Below are 23,146 nucleotides of genomic sequence, written 5' to 3'. Positions count from 1 at the left end.
AAGTATTTGTATGTACAATTCACATCAATAAGCCTTTACATTTATACATCAGCACATAAGCTTACAGCCAAGGAGTGCATTTACAGCGTTTCTTAATGCTAAATCAATTAATGATAGATATCATTAAGGCATAATTTCAGAGAATAACAATATGTGATTATACACATTTTGCAAAGTATATCTTAATTTCAAGGCCCTCATATAAAATGATGTATCGCGTTGTTTAAATAGATTATTTAACCATTATACTTTTATAGACATTCAAATATACATCAGTACACAGCTACAGTTGTTAAAGCCAAAATACCCTTACTGGTGGGAGGCTTATATTCACTGGACCTTTCATGATGTGTGGAGTGGGACTGGCAGCACATCCCTCCCCAGGAAAGCGATGCATGACGAGGCCGTGTCCTCCATGCACCTGGACCATCCTGCGAGGTTCCCCACCACATACGGCAGAACCCCCAAGGTCACCTGGTTGTAGTAAGACACCTATTTGCAGCAAGAGCAGAAAAACATCGATGAATCATCCGGGCAGTAAAAATTTCACCGCCTTCCCACCCTGAAGCCGAAGGAAGGGCATCACTCACGTATCGCAGATAAGCTGTAATAAGACGAGTCTTATGCTGCAAATGTAAATCCGCACCCAGAGATTTGCATGAATAAAACCTTTATAGAATTAGGAGGTAAAATCTGGTATCCCGAGAATGCAACTTATGTTTAAGAATTAACTATAATGAAATATAATTTTAATAAATCGTTAATTATGTAATTATTCAATAAAATTGATGAATCAATCATTTAACATCTCAAATGTAGTATCCAGATGTGAATCAGTATGTTCCAACTGCTGTTAGTTTTCCCAGTCATTAAAATATTGTGATCAAAAGCACACAATGTCTCAGAACCATAAACCTTCTCCAAAATATAAACACACATGATCAGACTCAACAGAGTGACATAGCAAAACGCTACCTGTACGATTGTCCTCAATATCACTGGTACAGACAAAAGCACGTGCTGTACAGTTATACACCATCACTGTTTACTGCTCGTACAAGACGTTTTGGTCTTATCCAGAGCTGGGATTCAGTGTGACCATTAGCCACCAGGAAAAAAGTAGAGTTCCTTGGTGGAAGTAGTTGAAACGGAAGAGGGTTTTACATGCACTAATAAAACAGGTAACAAAGTTAAAAAGGTGAAGGTCCCACCTTACAGTTAGTGCAGTTTTTGCTCCAGATCAGGAAACCGGCGCACTGCGTTTCACTCCTGATATAGTCGTCCTGGGGAGGGACAGCAGTTACTGTGACTGACCTCAGGGCGACGATGTAAGGGTCACTGAAATGAAAGCAAAATAAGAATCTCACTTTTATTAATTAACTTTTTCATGATCAGTAATGTAGTGTTTGCCTTACTTCAATGTGCACTTCATTTCTTGGTAATATTTTTTTTAAATAAACATGATTTAAACATGGCTAAATCACAGTGCAGTGTAGCTCAGTGTCAATTATATATTATAAAGTGTTTGACAGATTTGTAATTTGCTAACTACATGTGAGATCTGGAAAAAATTCACTAAAAATCTACAGAAAATTATGACATGATGAAATAACTTAGAAAGAGCCACTAGGTGTCACTGTTCCTCTATTAAATGACGTTGTTTGACATTGACTGCAGAATACAGCAGGGTGTAAACAGTATGTGTTCTCTGATTCGTAAACATTAACCTTCAAATTTGGATTAAATGTCCTTCATGAGAGATAAAAGTCACCTCATATAAACCCAAATAGAATGCATTATAATGATAAGGACAGCTCAGTGTGGCATCTGCCCTTAAAACAGGGCGATGCTTTATATTAGCCTCAGGTATGTTGACACTGAGCTACATTGTTCCATGACACATTGTTCCATGTACATTGGCACCATGTGCTTCCAGCAAGAGGCACCAGGATATAACAGGAACTCCTGATAGACTAGTGCTGTTGACAAAATAGCAACATGGAGGAACACATTTACTGCGACTGTTTACTTTGATCAGATTCTTTAACTTCACCAGACGAGCACCTTTTGGACAGGGTCTTCTTTAACATGAACTCATAAGTCCTACTATGATTTAAAGCAGTGATTTTAAAAGTGGGTTTGTTGTGTGCACATTAAGTTCCCGTTGTGTTGTAGGGTGCCGTGCTCTCTGTACCCGTCTTTGCAGGGCTGTCTCTCGGACAGTAGAAACACAAAGTCCCGTCCAGACTCGCCGTTGATGGGTGGACATTTCACATGGTACACCCTCTCCTCCTCGTCTGCTTTCTCTACCTCCTCACAGCTCCTGCAGTGGAGATCGGGGGGTACATAAGAACATAAGCCACCAGGGGGTGTAATACAAATTCGTCTAACTCTGACACCAAGGTGCAATTCAGGACAGTCGACATAACGTTGAATCTACACGTGTTGCAGTGTCCGTCCAACGGGGCATGTTAATTTGCACCTGCATAAATACTGAAAGTCTCCAACGTCCATTTTATATTAGTTATTTGTGATCAGTTTCACTGTATATGTTAAACAGGTATACTTTGCTTGAGATCGTTTTAAAGGTAATTTCTACATTATTTCTGATTGTGTGTATAGAAGCTCTGTTCCTGAGGGCAGGGGCACTGTAAAAGGGGTGAGAGTTCAGACCATCCCAGGCGCCCCAGAGTGACAGCAGGGGAGAGCCCAGACCTGAGGGCTTCGGGGGGGGGGGATCTCCCCAGGGGAAATTTTTTCCCTCGTGTAGCAGCTATTCCTGAACATTCAATGCTTAAAAATCTGTACATCATTTGGGAAAAACATGGTAGATGCCGTCAAAATTATTTTAAAAACCTAAAAGATTCAGGGCGTTTGAGAAAATATTCATGTCTGGAGCCCCAGAAACGTAATCCATGAAGATATTTCTCTCAGATGAGGAGCGGTAGATCTGGCCAATGGGCAGCTTACAGGTAGTGTTGGTCCCACTGTGGGCGCAGACAGAGGTCTGACAGGAGGGAGAAGGCGTGGAAGGCTGGAGCGTGGACGTCCATCTCCACCCTCATGCACAGAGAGTCCTGGTCGTCGTTCACGGACACGGTGACCTGCAGCCACAAAGGAAAGAAGAGGAACATCAGCGAAGACTTCTGTCTATTTCCTGCAGGAAGCTCTTTACTGGGCTTTTGAATTAGTTAAATAAGTTACATTATTACAGTAACTAAAATGAGTAAAAGGGCAGTTTATTTTGGATTGGTGGGCAATGGAGTATAGTGGCATATACTGTATATACAGTTATATAAAGGTATATAAGGCAATATGCTATCCTTTCTTTATACAAATGCACATAGCATAGGTGTGTGGTTCTGTTACCTTGTTGCTGATGCTGCTGGCTTGCCAGTCTTTCTTTGCAGCCAGGATGGTGAGAGTCGCTACGTTGTTATAGCCCAGGTAGACCTGCAGAGGGCACAGTGGAGTTCTTCCATGAGTCCAGATGTTCCAGTGACCTAAGTTTGGTTCCAAACCCAAACTTACACATACCCTCTTCTGAACATGTAGGTATAGCAACTTATGTTGTCTTACAAGCATCTAATCATGCAAATGTGAGCTGTTTCCAGCAAATTTTCCAAACAGCATATCTTTCGCTCTACATCTCCCGGTTTCTGAGATACATGTCACAGGAGGGAACTTTCAGTTGAAATCGCGCTTGCGGATTCTGTGTCAAAAGGCAGAAGCATTGTGACATTTAGAGATGGGGAGTGACACGACAGGAAAAGGTCAACAGAAAAACACGCATATCCAAAAAGTCACAGCCTTGCTAATTAACCTTCCCTGGGTTTCGAACCGTCTTATAGATGTAAAGGGCATGGCCATAGATGTCATTTACCTGATTGCCTTTATCCCACGGAACCGACAGGGGCCCTTCGTCTTTGCAAGATAAGAGGTGCTTCCTGCAATGACAGACCGTGTTTTATTGGTGCACAATTAAAGAGGGCATTGGCCTTCTCTAAATAGGAAAATATGGCCACATTAATTTCTTCAAGGACAAAGAATATAGCCTGCAGGAGAGAATAAATACTTTTAATGATCAGACGCTCCATTGTTCTACTTGAATCATGCACAACTCATAAAGCAATAAATAAAGCTGAGCTGTGCATCTTCCCAGAAAGAAATCATTATTAAATGTGTTCAAACTCAAAGTCAAGCATATTTCATTATTATTCCTGTACATTAACAATTAAAAAAAGTTCAAAGGTATTTTGCAGGATAGTGGATTTATCACACTCAATTGTATTGTGCCTTTGCAAACATTTTATTTGATTTAACCAGCTGCTTGGATGTTTGAGTAGTGCAAAGGTTTTATTCTCTTATTAGTTGAAAAAGCCTTCACACTTCATGGAGTGATGTGAACAGTACTCAGTCATTTTGTGTGTGTGTGTGTGTGTGTGTGTGTGTGGATTAGGTTCATATTACATTGTGGAGAGCAAATGTCCCCCACAACGCACAACGTAATAAAACCTGTTATTTTGACATTGTCAAAGATTTGTGAATGCAGTCAAAGTAAAAATGCCAAAAATCTCATATTTTGTTTGGTTACTTATGATTATGGGTAGGGGTTAAGGTCGTCATTGTTGGGATTGTTGCCCATAAAAGTAAAAGATAAAAATACACGCAATGTGTATATGTGTGTGTGTATGTATCTGTGTATGTGAGTGTAGGGGTGGCACTGCACCTGGCCAGGCGGATTCTCTTCCTCACTATGGCTGCACGGTGTCTCCTCTCTCCATCCTTGGAGGATAAACAGGGTCAGTTTGGCTATGCTGTGCTCACACACATGTCAGTGAACATGATAAAACATGATCATACTTCTGACAAACAGGAAGAAGTACAAAAGATAAACAGAGAGTGCTTAATGCTGTTAGTGCAGTTCTGGCAGATACATGGGGGGTCATTGCAAATACAGGTGTTATGTAAAATGCAGTGAGAAAAAAAAAGGTACAAAGGAATGTAGCTGTTCTGCTGCAGAATAAAAAATTACGTTTTTTCAATCGTTGTTCAATGATTTAAATGGTGTCATTGCATTCCTGGTGAGTATAACTGAAGCAGTAAATGATTGGTTGGTAATGAATTATATGCAGCATTGCAGCACTCTGATGAATATGCCAACTGAGGCCTACTGTACCTTTGTGGTGTAGGTGACTCTGGGGAAGCTGTGCTGCTGTTCCTCGTCTGTGTGGTAGATGAGGAAGGCGCTGTTGATGTGTCTGGGTCTCCCCTGGTTCCATTCCTGGCAGTTATAGGCTTCCACCTTCACTCCCACCTCTGCACTGTTAAGCCAAAGAAATCACACTAATGATGGGCATCGTGACCCAGGTTCAGCGGTAACACACAACCTCTGCAAATGACAGCGGGTTCACACCTTTAAACAAATGCACCCCACAAATACCCGAGGGAGTTTTACTTCCGCAAAAATGTTCTGAGGGCAGAATGAAGAATGATTGATTCAGAGTGATAACCAATCCAATTGCAGAGGAGGTGGATGCAAGCAGCTAGTGGAGGTGGGACCAACTAATCAGATCTCTTGGTCCCGCCTCCTCTAGTCCCTTGGACCCACCTCCTCTAAAATCTGGTTCTCTCACTGAACCAATTAATTTTCGTTCTGTCCTTAGAACGCTTTTGTGCATGTAAAACTCCCACAAGCCCACATTATCCGATGTGTTACATTTTGCACAATTTAAAACTAGTTTACTTCAGTCAAAAGAAACACATTTTTTATCCAAGACTATCAATCAAACCGTACCTGGGCATACCGGACAATACACTATCACATAGTGATCTATAAATATGTTGGTATGGTAACGGTAAATGTAAAAGTCACTCTGGTTTGATGGGATTGGGTGGAGATGTATGATGGCACCATTGCTCAGTACCTCGTTCCAAAGACGTTGTTAACCATGGCCTTGAACACCAGCCTGTCTCCAACGGTGGACGGACCACGGAATTTAAACATGTCCACGGCCCGCAGGGTAGGGAAAGTCCCACATAGGCGACTAAAGAGGAAAGGAGTAGGGTTAGGGTTAGGGACGGGGTGAGAATAGGGTTAGGGACGGGGTGGGGATAGGGTTAGGGACGGGGTGGGGATAGGGTTAGGGACGGGGTGGGGATAGGGTTAGGGACGGGGTGGGGATAGGCAAGCACCAGGTAGTTAAGTGGAAGCACTCTTGAGAAATATAGTTTTTATTCAACATCACCTAAGTAAACATCTTCCCGTAAATGTAAAGTTCTCAAGTTTTATTGAAGTCTCAAATTTTTGTTGTCATGTTTAGAGGAACACAATGAAATTGTGATGCCACAGTTGCAGGATAGGAGACAGGTACATGGAGAGACAATAGCACAAACTAGCGCAATATAAGAGAAGACAATGCAAGACAAGAGAGTGCAATATAAGACAATAAATAAGCAATAAATAGGTGGTGCAATATAGGATTTATATAAGATTAAAAGAATGTAATAATATTAGGGATATTGCTGTTGTACCTTTGAGTTGGTACTTGGCTAATTATTTGAGCTCAAAAAAATCATCATCAACCCCTCCTGGTCCTTTATGCATACAGCACCTCTGTTTAGCTGTATATTTATTGTCATTTATTGTATTTACTATATTTTTATCTGTAAAACTGTGCCTGTCTGTCCTTACACCAGCAAATTCAGCATCCAGGTAAAATGCTTTGTGCATGTTTGTGCTTGGTAAATGAACCTTTACTCTGAGTAGACATGCTTTCTATATTTAGCTGGACGACTGGAGTGTATAAGGTATCATTAAATCTGGTATTCAGGTAAGCGGTGTGTGATATACGGGTTAGCAGGAAGCAGTGCTGCGCTTGTTTTCATTGGGCCGGTGATTTGTTTAACTGAAGGGGTGTGCTGAAAGCAAACAAAGCATCGTGTGAGCAGATGAACACCCTGTATAAAATCAGTGCCGTGAAAGACATACATTTAAACTAAAAAAAGATCGTAACGCCTTCTATGAATGCCATATCTATGTATAGTCTGCTCACTAAGAAAACCTTGTATCTGCAAAGTCATGGTTTTTCATGAGATACAAAAAATTGATTTTCCTGTCCAATTTTTTCCCGTAGTTCATGACTTAAGAAAAATAAATATAAAGAAGTTAGATTTGAATGCATAACTTATATCAGTTTAACAAATGTCATTGGAATAAATAAATGGGCTAAAAACTAAATAAGACACTCAAGTTTAAGCCATGTATTATGGGATGGTGCACAATATTACGTGGTCATTTATTGCACAAAGGAAATAATAATACAGTGTACATGCATGCATGCAGTGCCCTAGGATACTCACTGACTTAACAGAACTTGTAAAAAATTTAAATTTGAAAGTTCATGTTTACCTCAATGGTTCATCTATGACCTACAACATTACAGAAACAATATGAGTGTATTGCTTGTCTTCATTAACAGTGCATACATATCTAATATAGCAAATGTGGACGGAATGGACCCAAGAGACATGTGCCTTGCAGATACATGGCTGTCCTGTTAGCAAAAAAAAACAGGAAATCGGATACAAGTTTCACCTACATCACTTCCTTTTAGATTTCTATTGGCTAGTCATTTACGGCTTTTCACAGAAGAAAATTTATGATTTTCTAATGTGTAGTGCACCAAAAACCTGAAAATCACCAAAACTGCAGATACTAGGTTTTCTTAGCCGACAATGTACCATTATAATGCATTATGAAGGTATTTATAATGCATTACAGATAACGGCTTTAAGGAAAGTGTTACCATGATGGACATTTCCTTAAAAAAATCTTAGGTGTCCATCACTTTATGGCTCATGAGGGGTTTTAATCATCACTAAGTGATTATATGATCATTGGTATTGATGCATAAGATTTTTTTTATTTGTGCAAGTCCATTGTATCTGTATATGTTATATATTAAGTATATGTTAGGCAACCACCCTTCAAAATTTTCTAACTGGTTAAATCTCAATATGACACAGATACCGTATAAGTATAAGCATTAACAAATGCTTATGACTGAAGACTAACATCATAACCTTCAAGGGGTAATTTGGGTCACCTGGCTGCAACAGAGGCAACATTCTCCATCCATGACATAACCTGCCCGCCAAAGGTGTTGCCGTGGTGATTCGCATTGGGTGGCAGCACCAGCTCAGTGCTCTCCACCTGAGTCATCTCTGTAGGCTTCAGGGGAAGGCTGTCTATTCCGCTGTGGAGACCTGCCGTAACACACAAAGGTCATGCACCTTTAGCCTCACAATGCACACTGTGTAGGACCTCAGCTGAATGACAGGAAACATGCAGCTTCTCCATTTTTACCAGCTACAACATCTCAGCTGTCTTCCCTATGGCAACCATAACAACTAAATAAAATTCAAATGAAAATAAAATAATGGAAATATACTGAAGAAAGAACTTTTGGCAACACTTTCTATGAATGTCTATAGGAATCTCCAAACACATTCATAACACATTATAATGCATTCATAAAGCATTATAAACACGGCTATACATATTTATAAAAAGGCATATAGCCATTATAGCCATGTTGCATTATGACACATTATGAATACTTTATGAAGCACTCATCTATAATGCATTATAGATTCCAATGCAAAGCATCCTTAATGCTTATACTGAGCATTATAATACATTACTAAAGTATCTATAGTGCATTACAGATGAGAGCTTCATAGGAGCTTATGAAGTATTATAATCAACACCACAACGCCTACTGATTGTCAGTAGAAGTTGCTGTAATGCTTTATTAATTCTTATTCTAACCATTATAATGAATTATGAATGTATCATTAATGCATTATAGATGACAGCTTCAAGTAAAGTGTAACAGAATTTTTCTGAAAGAATATATTAGTTATATCATGGAGGACAGGGCTAAAATACGCTATGATAAAATGGTGCGTATGTAATGCCGTATGGAGGAATGTGTAGATCGTCATTTCTGCCCAGGTGGACAATCATCCTGCATACTCACCAACTCCAGCAAAGACCAAGGGCACAGACCAAGGGCCAGTGATGACACGTGGGAGCTGGTTCAGTCAGTGCCTTTGCAAAGCTCTTGCTTTGTATGGGTGGGGGGGGGGAAAGGGATGAGGCGAGTGACGGAATGAATTTTGTTTGTACCCTCATGAGCGGTCATGCTGTCGCCTGGCTGACCCTGGCTGCATTCTTTCCAGTGTTAGACATGGACTATGTGCAGATTTGCATCTTTCCTGGCCCTCGTTCCACTGGTCACCTGTTTTTGCGCGACCATGGGTCCAAGAGGCCTGGCAATAAGTCAAGCAATTATTCCATCTCCTCTTTTAACTCTGCTCTTAGATTCCTAGTAAAAGCAATGATACTACTCTACTGTGCGCAACATGGCTAGGATCTCATGACCAATGAATTCGTGATTAACTAGGCTTAGCGTATAGATTTTTATCAACATGGTGATTATTTGAGGGTTGAGGGTGACTTCAAACCCCCTCTAATATGTATCTATTTCAGTTCTCTCTGCTTCCTGCAGTGCCGCTCACCCACCCTCTTAACCCTACGCCCTACAAGAGGAACTGGGGAACAGCTGACCGTTGCTATTTAGGATGTGGTAATCCTGCATGAGTTTGGCGAAGGCTCCCTGGTTGTAGAGACGGAGTCTGCGTCTCTCGGATGCCAGCGAATGCTCTAGCTGCTCCTCTGCAGAAACGGGGACGCTGACCAGTGTCAGGCACACCTGCAAGCATGACCGCGCAGTGTGGTGAGCAGTGTAGCTGCATAGGGCTTCAAGGGCTCTCCAAATGAATGAGGTCTATCTCACCTTCTTAGATCCAGTGGGTTTGCCCACGAATGTGGAGAAAGCCAAACAGACCTTCTTCTGCATGCCACTCAGCACGTCCTGTACAGACACGTGGATGCCGACCTGCACATATCAGATTTTATTGTTACATCATGCAGTTACAACAAGGACGCTTTGTGTCAAAGGGCTGTATATAGTTTATACCAGAGGTGGGATAGTCTATTTCAGGTATGAGATGCATGTGCACGTTTTCCAGTCCATTTCATGGATGACATGCATATGCACATCTTCCAGTCCATTTCAGGTATGAGATGCATGTGCACGTTTTCCAGTCCATTTCAGGCATGACATGCATATGTACATCTTCCAGTCCATTTCAGGTATGAGATGCATGTGCACGTTTTCCAGTCCATTTCAGGCATGACATGCATATGCACATCTTCCAGTCCATTTCAGGCATGACATGCCTATGCACATCTTCCAGTCCATTTCAGGTATGAGATGCATGTGCACGTTTTCCAGTCCATTTCAGGCATGACATGCCTATGCACATCTTCCAGTCCATTTCAGGCATGGCATGCATATGCACATCTTTCAGTCTATTTCAGCTACTGATGAAAGTACTCCAGTAAATGATTCTCTTTGTATTATTTTTCCTAATCAATGCCCACAAAATGCATGTAATGTAATTGCGTCAAGTCTTCAAGGGGAACATTGAGGAAAGCCAGAAATGTGAATGAACAAACAGAGATCATAAACGTTGTTTTATTAACATGACTAAAACTACGCAGGTCAGACATACACGAATTTAACCTGAAATTACAAAAAGATGGGCAAACACTCACATAAATACTAGTTATTTGTCAACCAACACAGTGAAACATCTAACACCTAACAATTATACAAGTACACAAGTTAACACGATTTAGCTGAAAAGTATATATTAATACAACTGTAGAGCAAAGCTAAATATTACAAAAATAAAATATTAATATTAAAATGTTAAACTGTGCAATAATAATGAATTACAAGACCCTGTACATCTTGTTAAAATGGCATTTAAGGTAGCTAAGGAGTAGGACTATGTGTATATACTCTACTATCCACCACAAAGTGGGTTTGATAATTCTAGCAGGAGAGCAAGGTGGGATATGAAAAAATGCCATGTACCAGTACTTGTACAAATAAAAAAAAACTCATCTTATGCAGTGAAATATTATGTGTAATTTGTAACAGTGACATTTCTGTCATCAATGTCTGTAGTTATTATTACAAGTCTATTAATATCTCGTAAAGGCTTCAGTTTTGCTTTTGAAAATTATATGAGAGACATACTGAATGTAAACTAAATGTAAATCAGTAATGCAATATTGTTTCTAATCCTTCACATTTGTAAATGTTTATGCAAGTCTTTAATAAGTTTTCTCAGGGCTGTGTGCAATGTCTCTACAGATTTTTGACATTAATTACATGCATACATCTATAACATCTAACCGTCTATTTAACAAGCTTGCCTTTTGTTGCTGTGCACCGTTTTAATGTTTCATGAAAGTCCTTTAAATATATGAGCTCCATTATCTTCGACAATTCACGGCTGCCTGACCTACCTCCATGCTGGTATTGAAAGATCGGTTTACTTTGGCTCTTATGGTTATTACTTGACCAACCCTGCGAAAAGAAAGACAATAAGACTTCAGTGGATTAATGAATCAGTCTACATTTCTTTTATTTCAGCTTGGTAAAGAGTAAAAGAGAGAGAAATACCTCACTGTCTCTTCAAACTGGATATCATCCATGGAGGCTGTGACGCATGCAATTCCAGCATGCTTCTCAGCTAAAGAAACAGAAAAGGTAAACGTGAATTGTGCAAACTGGCAAACAATATGTGGAAGTGTATTTCAACAAACAGAACTTATAATAATTTGAGTGGAACATGGTAAAAATTACCAGGACCATTTGGAATGGTGTAGTAACCCGCATTTTCTCAAAAATTTCAAGTATGAATAATTTTGGACATGGCATTTTTTGTAGATGTAAACAAAAAAATAATAATTTATATTTCTAGCATAATGTATTACTTTCTTTTGTCACATAACATATTTGGCATTGGGTACAAATACTTTTGGGCTTAACTGTACATACAGCATGTCAGAACAACTTGTGACAGTGTACTGAAATGCTGACAATGCTGTTATATGTTATATGTCTCTCATAATGACCTCTCATAACACCTCTTGTGTTTTCCCTGAGGATTCCAGGTATTCTCCCTTATTCATGTTGTTATAACATGCAGTTAGACAAGTTGGTGTTTCAAAATTGCCTGTAATGTTTCAGTATACAGTCAAACCTCCCTTATCCAGGCAGAATGGGATCGAGGGTTCCCCGTAAGTAAGAGATGCCCGTAACTTAGAAATACATGAACAGTACAGTACAACGTACATATGTACAAATACAAACTACCTGATATTTATGAGGTGCAAGGCTTATAATAGGGTGTTATTTCAGTCTGAGCTAGCGAATCATCCCGTTTTATTCTTGCAGTGGTCATCCAGTTTTTAACCAACATCAAGTGAGCAGGATGATTTTTCTTTACTCTTCCAAATATCGCCTACCGTAGACTTTAGACACTCCAAAATGGTCTGCAACACCTCTGTGTGATTTTGCTTTTCGTATCTCGGTAATGATATCGAGCTTCTTTTGGAGGGACATGACACTACGTTTCCTTCTTGAAGCCATGGATTTTGCGCAGTGTTACGTGCCGCTGTAAGTTCAGCTCCGCCCACAGCCTCGTCCACTAGCTCTCTCTCCATTCGACGTTCGCTCCGCCTCCATGTGCAGACTCCACCCACGACTCTCTGTATGCGGCATTTGTCACTTCCGTTTTCCAAAGTGAAAAGCCGACCGCAAGACATCTCGGGAGCTCTGCTCACATTTTTTTGTTGGTTTGATTTTCTTTGATGGGTATTGCTGTGTATGATTTGTTTGGTTCATTGCATTTCTGATTTTCGCTTTGCCCTTTTTCATTCCATGGCCAGGACAGAATCTGCACGTTTCCTCCTGGAAACTCTGCGGTATCCCAGTAGAGATCTTTCCAGGGAATCTGAGGAATGTGAAGCCCCTGAAACTGGAACACGTCCTCTGGTCTCCTTGCTTAAGGGTTCACCACCCCAGTCTGCCAGTCCAAAGGCACTGTCCCCGATGTCCACACAATGTTGAAGAGGCATGTCATAAGACAGCCCAACAACAACAAGAGCTTTCGAGAACTCAGGGCAAATCTCTTCCACCACTGGAGCCTTACCACCAGACAGTTTTTTGACTGTTTCAGTGACTTCAGCCCCAGAGACGGGCAAGTCCCCCTCTGAGTCCTCCAGCTCTACTTCCTCCAAGAAGGGCATAATAGTAGGATTCGGGAGATCCTTGAAATATCCTTTTCACCGCCGGACTATATTCCCATTTCAGGTCATCAGTTCTCCATCTCTGCTCTAAACAGCATGGGTAAAGCTATAAGTAGACCCACTCCAACTTGGTGCCTCTCACCATGCGCAACTCCAGAGTGGAATAGAGTTTGAGAGCCTGATCCATGCGTTGCAGTGAGCCTGACTACATCTAGTCGGTGTCTGTATATCCTCCACACCAGCTCAGCCTCCGTTCCCACCAGAGAGGATACATTCCATGTGCCAAGAGCCAGTTTTGGTAGCTGACGATTGATTTGTCGAGGTTCCTGCCTTCGCCTGCCACCCTATGTACACCTCATCCAACCCACCCGACTCCCCTGCAGATGGTGTGCCCACAGGAGGGTGGACCCATGTTATTTATTTGGGCTATGGTTGGCTGGGCCCCATGGGTGGAGGCCTGACCACCAGGCGCTCAGATCTGAGCTTCCCCCCAAGCCTGGCTCCAGGGCAAGACCCCGGTCTCCCTAATCTGGGTGGAGTAACATGGTTCATTATATTTTTCATCATGTGGGTTTTCTGAATCGCACTTAGTCTGGTTGCTCACCTAGAACCAATGTCCTTGGGAGACCCTACCAGGGGCAATTGCCCCCGACAACATAGCTCCTTTGATCATAGAGGCAAACAGACCTCTCTACCAGGATAAGGTGATGATTCATGTAGGGGACAAACATATAGTGCAAGACAAGATGAACTGCGAAGACAGTACACATAGTGCAGATAGCTCTGGACTATTGCATTGTCAAAGATGGATGATTCCTGGCGTGTTATGCTTGGGGATGGGGGGTGTCTGGAGGAGGTGTTGTAGTGTCTGATGGCAGTAGGTAGGAGGGATCTACTGTAATGCTACTTAGCACAAAATTATGTGGACACCCCTATTAATTAGAGGAATTGGCTAATTTAGTCAAACCCATGGCTGACACAGGAGTATAATTAGACACACAGCCAATGCAATATCCAGGAACAAACAATAGTAGTAGAACGGGCGGCCGTACAGATGAGGTTCGTGACTTTCAACTTGGTGCCATCATAGGACACCATCTTTCCAACAAGTCAGTTTGCCAAGTTCCTGCCCTGCTAGAGCTGCTCAGGTCAGCGGCAGGAGAAGTCAGGGTGAAGTAGAAATGTCTGGGAGCAGGTATGAAGTGGCCGACTAAGGCATAGCCTTGTTTATGAATGAGATGTTGGAAAAGCTGGTGCCAACATGCTACACATAAGATCAATGTTCACTCATAGCGTATTGTAGAGATGTCACATTAGTGTTAATGGTGGAATAAAACCAGTCTCCAGCCGGGCAACTCTTTGGATAGAAAATGAAAGTAAGGGGATTTCAGACAAGCAGGACATTGTAGTTCTAGCCAAGTGGTGATGTGTTTAGTATGGAAGATGAATTATAAGCTCACCATGGATTCTAAAGCAATGCCAGACTTCACAGCTGCATTCATTCTTGTGAAGTGTATACAGTACGTGGTTATTTTACCCACAACTCAAATAACTGTAACTTTAATAACTGTAAAATGCAACTTTAGTTATTATTGGTTTTAACAGTAATATTATGTTTTCAAAAATGCATGGACACTATCTGAGTTTGACCAACTAACTTAACTCTTTGTGTCATTAATATGTAGAATACAGCATGCAATCAGGGGCTAATGCTAATTACATTTTTTTATGGTGCTGGAAAAGGCAGATCCTTAATAAAACTTGTCTTCATTGCTACAGCTGCCTCACAAAATCCCTCATCCCCTGCATGTGCGAAAACATAGATATCATTTCTGCTACCATTTGATCTTGTGACAGGCAGATCAGTGGCACAGGGGTTGTCGACTTTTGTCATCGACATCACAGGGCTCAACTCTATCCATTACAGAGCTGTCACACTGGCAGCACATCAGTGGTACAGCCAGTGGCAACATCAAGTGCGGTTTGCCCGCTAGTCAAAACTCCGTGTACGCAACGTGACCTACACTCACTGACAGACATGAGAACATGGCTTTGTTCAGCTGTAGCCAATCAAAATTAGTATCAAGATTAATACAGCAATCTAGGACCTTTCCATTTCCCAAGATGTCCAATGAACAGTGAGGACAAAATATCTGCTAAAGACAGAATCAAGCTTGCTATAATACTTTAATAGTGTGTACTTACGGTTCCTAATTTTTTCTTTTAATCTAAATATATTGTGGGAATGGGAAAATGGGACGTCTTCACCATTTGGGTCATGTGAATTTTCTTGTACTGAACTGCACTCCCTTTGAGAAGATGCTCCCCTCTCCTCATGTGAAGAGCCTGTTTACCAACAGCTAGCGCTTAGTGCCTTATCAATATTTTATCTCTCCAACTGCAGTAGAGAAAACCCCTGATAGCGTGAACTGCTGTGAGAGGAGAGAACAAACGTAAATCATTTATGACTCCTGCAGTCTGAAAGGTCCATTGGAAACTGAATACAGATCCAGCCGCTTAAAATTTCCCCACTTTCCATGACAGGTCCTTGACAGGACCTTGACTGGCTCTTGGCTGGTCCTTGACTGTAATGAGATCCCCCACGATGATGTAATGAAAAAGGGGGCCGGCATGATCCACCCCTCAACTCTCTGTGTGTAAAGTACTTGCAATGATCTATCCATCCACCAGGGAGAGCAGTAATCTGAAGTGACTTACCTGAAATCAGGTAAGATACCTGAATCAGGTATTGTAACTCCACTGCAAAAAATGAAAATCTAAGCAAGTACAATTTCCCTATATTTAAACAAAATTCCAATTTCATTAATAAACTTACTACACTGCAATAAATGGCCTGTGAAATTTAGAAATAGTTTCTGTTGTGAGGCAAAGATGGCCTAAAACTGTCAAAATGTGTTTTTAGTCAGTTTATTGATGAAATTACAATTTTATTTTACTTCCCTCTTTGGAGATGAGGCGGTCCCAAGATATGTCCAATACAATAATTACAGGCCTAAACAAAGTATTAAGACTGATATTGTCAAGCAATGAGAGGTATATGAAAATTAATCAGATTTGAAGCCCATTAAGCTTGTTTGGCACAAGATGAAAGATTTCATGCGCAAGGAGGCCAAGCCAGGTACAAAGCAGCAGCATGTCCAAGAGTTATTTTGGGAGAAGAGAGTGACCCAAGATGTGTGTGACAGACTAATTACAGGTCTAAACAAAGTAATAAGGTTGACTGTGGAGAATAAAGGTGTGTTCTTTCTTTCTGTCTGGCTAACAGCCGGATAGGCTGCTGGTGGCTGCACATCCACGGGGGGGGGTGATGTGTGAATGTGTCATTAACTTCTCTGCTTGGCCACAATGAAACAATGAGACAGATGAGACAGATGTTTGAAGCGGTCAAGGTGAGGTTATTTTTTTAACATAAGAAACACTGCTTTCAGATCATAAGAACATAAGAACTATACAAACGAGAGGAGGCCATTCGGCCCATCAAGCTCGCTTAGGGAGAACTTAACTAATAGCTCAGAGTTGTTAAAATCTTATCTAGCTCTGATTTAAAGGAACTCAAGGATTCAGCTTGCACTATGTTATCAGGAAGACTATTCCATATTCTGACTATCAAGCCAGTCGGTTAAATAAACACTACTAAACAGTCATTACACACTACCAGTCAAAACTGTTGTTGGCATGTAAATTAGAAACCAGAAGACTATAGTGGAAAAAAAGTATGATTGTCTACCAAAAACATTTATACACTGTATAGTCATGACTGACATGCTGAGGCTGGGTTTGAACCAGTGACCCAGGGAACACAAGCACACAGGCTTAGCCCACTGAGCCACACAGGGACCCTGAAAGTGCAAATGTTTTTTGCATGAAAGTTCACCATAGCAAATACCCTGAGCAAGGAACTGCCCACAAGCACAAGAAAAGTGGTGGGGCTGGGGGCTGGGGGCTGGGGGCTGGGGGCTGGGGGCTGGGGGCTGGGGGCTGGGGGCTGGGGGCTGGGGGTGGGGGGTCAACTGAATGTGTGAAAGTCATTAACATCTCTTTTGACTGGTAGTATGTGTGTGTTTGTGTGTGGGTTTGCATAGATCACATTTGAGGACCAAATTGCCCCCAAAGTGTAGTAAAACCTGAAATTTTCCTACTTTTGGGGACATTTTTTGAGGTCCCTATTTGGATAAACACTTTTAAAGCCTCTGATCACAAATTTTTCTGAACACATACAAATCGAATTTCAATGAAAAAGTTGGCCAAAATTTCACATCTGTTCACGACTATACGCTCGGGTTCGTGAAGTCTGGTCCACCATCTAAACGGCTAAACACACCAGAAGCCCCTGAAATAGAAGAAATCACAAGACAGAAAACATTTTAACATCCCTCCATCACAGAGCCAGACTCGCCATCAAAACTGTAAGCTCCTCTAAACCCAGCTTATTGTACCTTGATACCTTGTACGTTGCTTTGGATAAGTCTGTTAAATGCTTTAAATGTAAATATAAATATTGTACAGTGTAAAGCCATGTAGCAGAAATGACTTGGGGTCAGTAATCCAGGAAACATGGAGGTGTACAGTAAATATCCATTGTCTTCCCAACATCAGTCACTGAATGGTATTAAAAAAGCACTGGAGAGTTCAAAGCATACAATTCTCACAGTCTAACAGCACCACCAACATTCAGATGTAAATGAGCTTGAGATGTAAATGCATGCTGGCTGACCAGATCACCCCCCCTGGAAAGAAAATATCCCTATTCCCTTTTATTGTCCTTGGTGATTTTAACAGAGTGAATCTACACCAGGAACTTCCTAAATACAGACAGCATATCGACTGCCCCACCAGGGACAACATCACACTGGACCACTGTTACACCATTTTAAAAGATGCCTATCGCTCTGTCCCCCGGGCAGCTTTAGGACATTCTGATCACTGTATGGTCCATCTTATTCCAATTTACAGGCAACAGCTTAAACGTGCCAAGCCTGTAGTCAAAACTGTGAAGAAGTGGACCAATGCAGCAAAGCAGAAACTGCAGGACTGTTTTGACTGCACTAATTGGACTGTCTTTGAAGCTGCATCTGATAATCTGGATGAGTTGACAGACACTGTGACATCATACATCAGTTTTTGTGAAGATGTGTGTGTCCCGACCAAGACCTTCTGCACATACAACAACAATAAACCATGGTTCACTCCCAAACTGCAACATCTTCACCAGGCCAAGGAGGATGCCTACAGAAGTGGTGACAGGGCCCTGTACAGGCAGGCCAGGAACACGCTGACCAGTGAGATCAAAGTGGCAAAAAGAAGCTACTCTGAGAAGCTGAAAGAACGGTTCTCAGCCAATGACCCTGCATCAGTGTGGAGAGGCCTGCGAGATATCACCAGCAACAGACGACCCCTACCCCCCGCTGAAGCAAACAAAGACCTGGCAGATGAGCTGAACAACTTCTACTGCAGGTTTGAGATAAACAGATTCACACCCCCCATCCACCCCACTCCAGAGACAATAACCCCCATCACACCTTGTACCCCCCTATCCTCCCCCCTGGAACTCAGAATACACAAAGCGGAAGTGAGCCGGCTGTTCCAGAAACAGAAAACCAAGAAGGCCCCGGGACCAGACGGTGTATCCCCCTCCTGCCTCAAAACCTGTGCTGATCAGCTGGCTCCCATCTTCACCCGCATCTTCAATAGATTCCTGGAGCTGTGTGTAGTTCCCTCGTGCTTCAAACGCTCCACCATTATCACGGTCCCCAGAAAACCCACCATTACAGGACTGAATGACTACAGACCTGTCGCCTTGACGTCTGTGGTCATGAAATCCTTTGAACGCCTGGTTTTAGCCCATCTAAAGGACATTACAGGACACCAGCTGTACCCCCTGCAGTTTGCCTATCGGGCAAACAGGTCGGTGGATGATGCAGTGAATATGGGGCTGCATTATATCCTGCAACATCTGGTCCGTCCAGGAACTTATGCCAGGATCCGATTTGTGGACTTTAGTTCGGCTAAACGAGCATAGATTTTAACGAGCAGTTAAAATCATTTCAGATCCGTCACATCCTGGACACAATCTTCTCCAGCTACCCCCCTCTGGCAGGCGCTACAGATCTGTTTACAAAAACTGTTTACACTCTACCTCGCACCTTAAAATTGCACAGTGTTACTCACCTGTGTATATTTATAATATTTATAATTTTTCACATTTGTATTGTATTTGTATTGTATTGTACTGTATTTGTACAGTATTTCTTGTATACGGTATTTTGTTTTTATAGTGTCACTTATTGTAGAGCTGGGTGATATGGCCTAAAAATAAAATCTCAGATTTTTTCACAAAAAATCTGATTTCCGATTTTAATCGATTCTCCCCTCCCCTACTCAAAATCAAACTACTTTATTTAGCTTTTTTTACTTTAAACCTGACCTTTAGGAGCAGTGTGTGGCTCAGTGGGCTAAGCTGTGTGCTTGTAATCAGAAAGTCACTGGTTCAAGCCCAGCCTCAGTATGTCTGCAGCTTCTTGAGCAAGGCCCCAACAGGTGGCCTTCACAGACAACTTATTCTTCAAAGATCAAGTTGAGGGAGGCATAAACACAATTTCCCCACGGGGATCAATAAAGTGTCAGTTATTATTGTGAACACTTTTAGAAAGGTTTCTCTATAGCTTATTTTAAAACTGGCAACAACACAATACACCCTCAAACTTATAAATAAAAGTAATAAGTAATATTGTAATAACAATAGAAAAAAAACACATAATTTTATCATGTCAGCTTAGTATTAAGTAAATACTTTATGCCATTGGGTTTGACATATTATATTACAATTACAATTACAAATTACAGAAGTAGCAACACCTTTCTTTGGGCACGTGCCATCTTTTCCCCTGTCATTGCCATGTTGTTAGTGAATCTGCTACAGTGTTAATTTACCCGTGAGGAATGGTGCATCGCATTAGTTCCGCATTTGGCGCTTGTGTGTAAAAAAAGTAATAAAATCGATTTCATGAAAACATATCGTCCTGAACTGTAAATTCGAATTAATCAATTAAATTGATTTATCGCCCAGCTCTAACTTATTGTTTGTGTATGAGAGAGTATCAAACTGTGGGAAACTAATTCCTTGTGTGCCCCAGCACACTTGGCGAATAAAAGCTGATTCTGATTCTGATTGCTGCAGCAGGTGAGGATCATGAACTCCCAATGACCTACAAATTCTTTAATCAATCAACAGTTACAGTATCAACAATCAATGGCTGGACAGTTGATACAGGGACAATGATCACAACACACATCAGAACAGCCTTCCCAAAGCCAACAAACTGAACCCTATTGAAAATTTGTGGACTATGCTTAAAATAAAGCACTTTAAAACAAATCAATATACTGTAGGACCAAAGTGCTGTACAAAGGATAAATAAGAATAGACAATAAACAAACCAATAAAGCATATTAAAATAAAATAAGTAAATAAAATAAATTAAAACAAAAATGAGCTTTTTTAAGTCATAGCAAAGACCATTCAATCATTTAACCCTGTAAAAAGAAAAGTAAAGTTTTTGTAAAGACAGCGCCATCTAATGGTATCACCCTGCAAGTGAATGAATGGGCGGGTTTATAGTCAAATATAGGCCCACCCCTAGAAGAAGGGGGGCTCTACCTTTCGGATGGTAATTGGAAGGAACTTGGCTGGGATTTGGCTGCCAGCCAGACTGGAGGGGAAATTTTAAGTGGCTGGATCTGTATATCTTTGCTAGGTGATGAAAGCCCGGGTCTGGGTGAAAGGTAGCTGTGTTGGTTCTTTTTGCTGGGAAAAAAAAAGTCATCCAAAGGTTACCGTTCTTGATAAGAGCTTCAGAGATCTATACTTTGTGGGCCAAGATGCTTATTAAGCTATGCTACTTGTTAAGCTATTCTGCGAATGCACTGCATGCACATTATGTTTGGGTTATAATTAGAGATGGGCGATCCACATTTTTTCAGTTCCGATTCGATTCCGATACACAACTGCTGATACCGATACAGATTCCGATACAAGAGCTCTTTTTACTTTGTTATACTTTATATATTAATTTTTAAGCTAGTAAATACAGATGGAAAAAATGTATGACAAAAAATATTTAATTAGGCTACTACAAACATACATAACGTACTGTTCCACCTCGTTTGTTTTAAGCGTTTTTGAGGTATTTGCAGTTCAATATGAATATCTTCAAAGCATGCAAGTATACACAAGTGGCGAATGCTTAAAATTTTCTCCCGTTGGCATCAGCGCAGTTACACTTTTGTTGCGATGGCAGCCCCTCTTGCATCACAAGCTGTTGCGAGTTCGCAAAACAGTCCAATTAAGTTAGCGACTCCCAAATCATCCATTGCTTTGTTTTGTCTCACAGTTGCGTGTGCTTTGTTAAATGGGATTGTCCATTAAACGCTATTCCCACCTCAAAATTGGTTTCTGTTAAAAGCGTTTCTATGCTAAAACTAAATAAGTACGTACTGTATAGGACATGGATCGGTCACACATGGCCGATACCCGATCCGTCAAATAGGTCTGGATTGGTGCCGATACCGATCCGAATATCGGTATCGGTGCATCTCTAGTTATAATGTGCTGCCTGCCTGCTTTCGGCCTGCCCAGAGTTCTGGCCACTTTCCAGCTGCATCGTTCGAATGGCCCGTATCTGTTGGGATTTCAACCTGCAACCTGAGCTATTTTAGTGCATAGGCCTACTGTCTAAAAGTATTGCATGACTGGAAAGAGCAAGGTATATCAAAATATTTCATTATTCAGTATACAACCAGTCCTTATATGTAACTTTATTCCATAAAAACAAACAAACAAACAAGTAAAAGAATATTGCTCATGAAAGCCTCCCAGACAGACCGTGTGCAGCCCCAAAGTGTATAGGGAATGCAGTGTTTACTTCTGGCTTTGAAAAATGGTTGACTTTTCGAATTATGATTATTGTTCTACTTCAGTGAAGACAAATGCTCACGATTTGACATTTAATCATGTACGAATTACTGGAGCGGCTCAACAAAGAGGAAAGGGTGCCACACGGAGCACAATAACTCTCCTGAATCTGCTTTAGCAATCACATGATTAGCATAACTTTTATATAACGTTCAGTCAATATGCAGCTATTTTCCAGTTTTAAAAAAATCAGCTTCAGTTCAAAGCTGCAGCTTACATTATTCCAATTTACGATGAACAAAATGAAGAATAATCTGGTTTTGGGAATGGCTTCCATCTGCCACACCACCTCCTGGATGAGATACCCACCTGCTAGACATGCGGTGGTGTCCATCCACTTCAGTAGCTGCCCGGCACCCAGATCGCCCCGGTGGTTGGCATGACAAGGCAGGACAGCCTGGCACATCTGGACCTCTGTCTGGCGCCTGGCTGCCCCCTTAATTAGCGGATCCTGCCCGTCGGGCTTGTGGGCCCCGTCCAGCATGGCTCCCCTATGCTTGTTCTCTAAGCGCTTGTATACGGTGTATTGCCCCCTACATGCGCCTGCTTCTTATCTACAACATTCTGCTAACTGTGCCAATAAACACGCCAGGAAATGCGAGTCCTGCTCAGACCCAGCCAACGGGGAGCAGGGGTAGGGACAAGCCCACCGACAGTGCTCAGACCCAGCCAACGGGGAGCAGGGGTAGGGACAAGCCCACCGACAGTGCTCAGACCCAGCCAACGGGGAGCAGGGGTAGGGACAAGCCCACCGACAGGGAACTGATTGGCCTTTCATGCAACAAGTATTACATAATTATGTACAGTACAGTGCATTTTCTTATACAAGTTGATTACTTTTTATTACTTCACCTGATTTTGTGCTGCGGATTCACACTGCTGGTCAGATGCTGAAATTCTGTTTTTTGTAAAACCTC

The 23,146-nt window shown here is 41.5% G+C and overlaps 1 protein-coding gene across 2 annotated transcripts; it reads right to left on the bottom strand.

Moving 5' to 3' along the window:
- Positions 1 to 27: 27 nt before the first annotated feature.
- On the bottom strand, positions 28 to 22,880 carry acot12 (acyl-CoA thioesterase 12). 2 transcript variants are annotated; one of them, XM_023842973.2, is made up of 15 exons: positions 22,539 to 22,876; positions 11,607 to 11,676; positions 11,450 to 11,510; positions 9,864 to 9,965; positions 9,635 to 9,779; positions 8,109 to 8,268; positions 5,928 to 6,047; positions 5,180 to 5,324; positions 4,730 to 4,785; positions 3,884 to 3,947; positions 3,370 to 3,453; positions 2,971 to 3,104; positions 2,195 to 2,323; positions 1,212 to 1,338; positions 28 to 492 (listed from the first exon to the last, which is right to left on the bottom strand). In XM_023842973.2, exons 1-15 carry the CDS (start codon positions 22,711 to 22,713, stop codon positions 343 to 345), a joined length of 1,722 nt encoding a protein of 573 aa, XP_023698741.2. In that variant the 5' UTR covers positions 22,714 to 22,876; the 3' UTR covers positions 28 to 342. The 2 variants fall into 2 exon arrangements, with proteins under 2 accessions (XP_023698741.2, XP_023698749.2); XM_023842981.2 differs by having other exon boundaries at positions 359 to 492; positions 1,212 to 1,283; positions 22,539 to 22,880.
- Between the last annotated feature and the right edge of the window lie 266 nt (positions 22,881 to 23,146).

The sequence above is a fragment of the Paramormyrops kingsleyae genome, chromosome 7 (genome assembly GCF_048594095.1).
Source record: "Paramormyrops kingsleyae isolate MSU_618 chromosome 7, PKINGS_0.4, whole genome shotgun sequence".
Taxonomy (NCBI): Eukaryota; Metazoa; Chordata; class Actinopteri; order Osteoglossiformes; family Mormyridae; genus Paramormyrops; species Paramormyrops kingsleyae.
The sequence above is the reverse complement of the archived record's forward strand: the minus strand, read 5'-3'. Positions and strand labels throughout refer to the sequence as shown.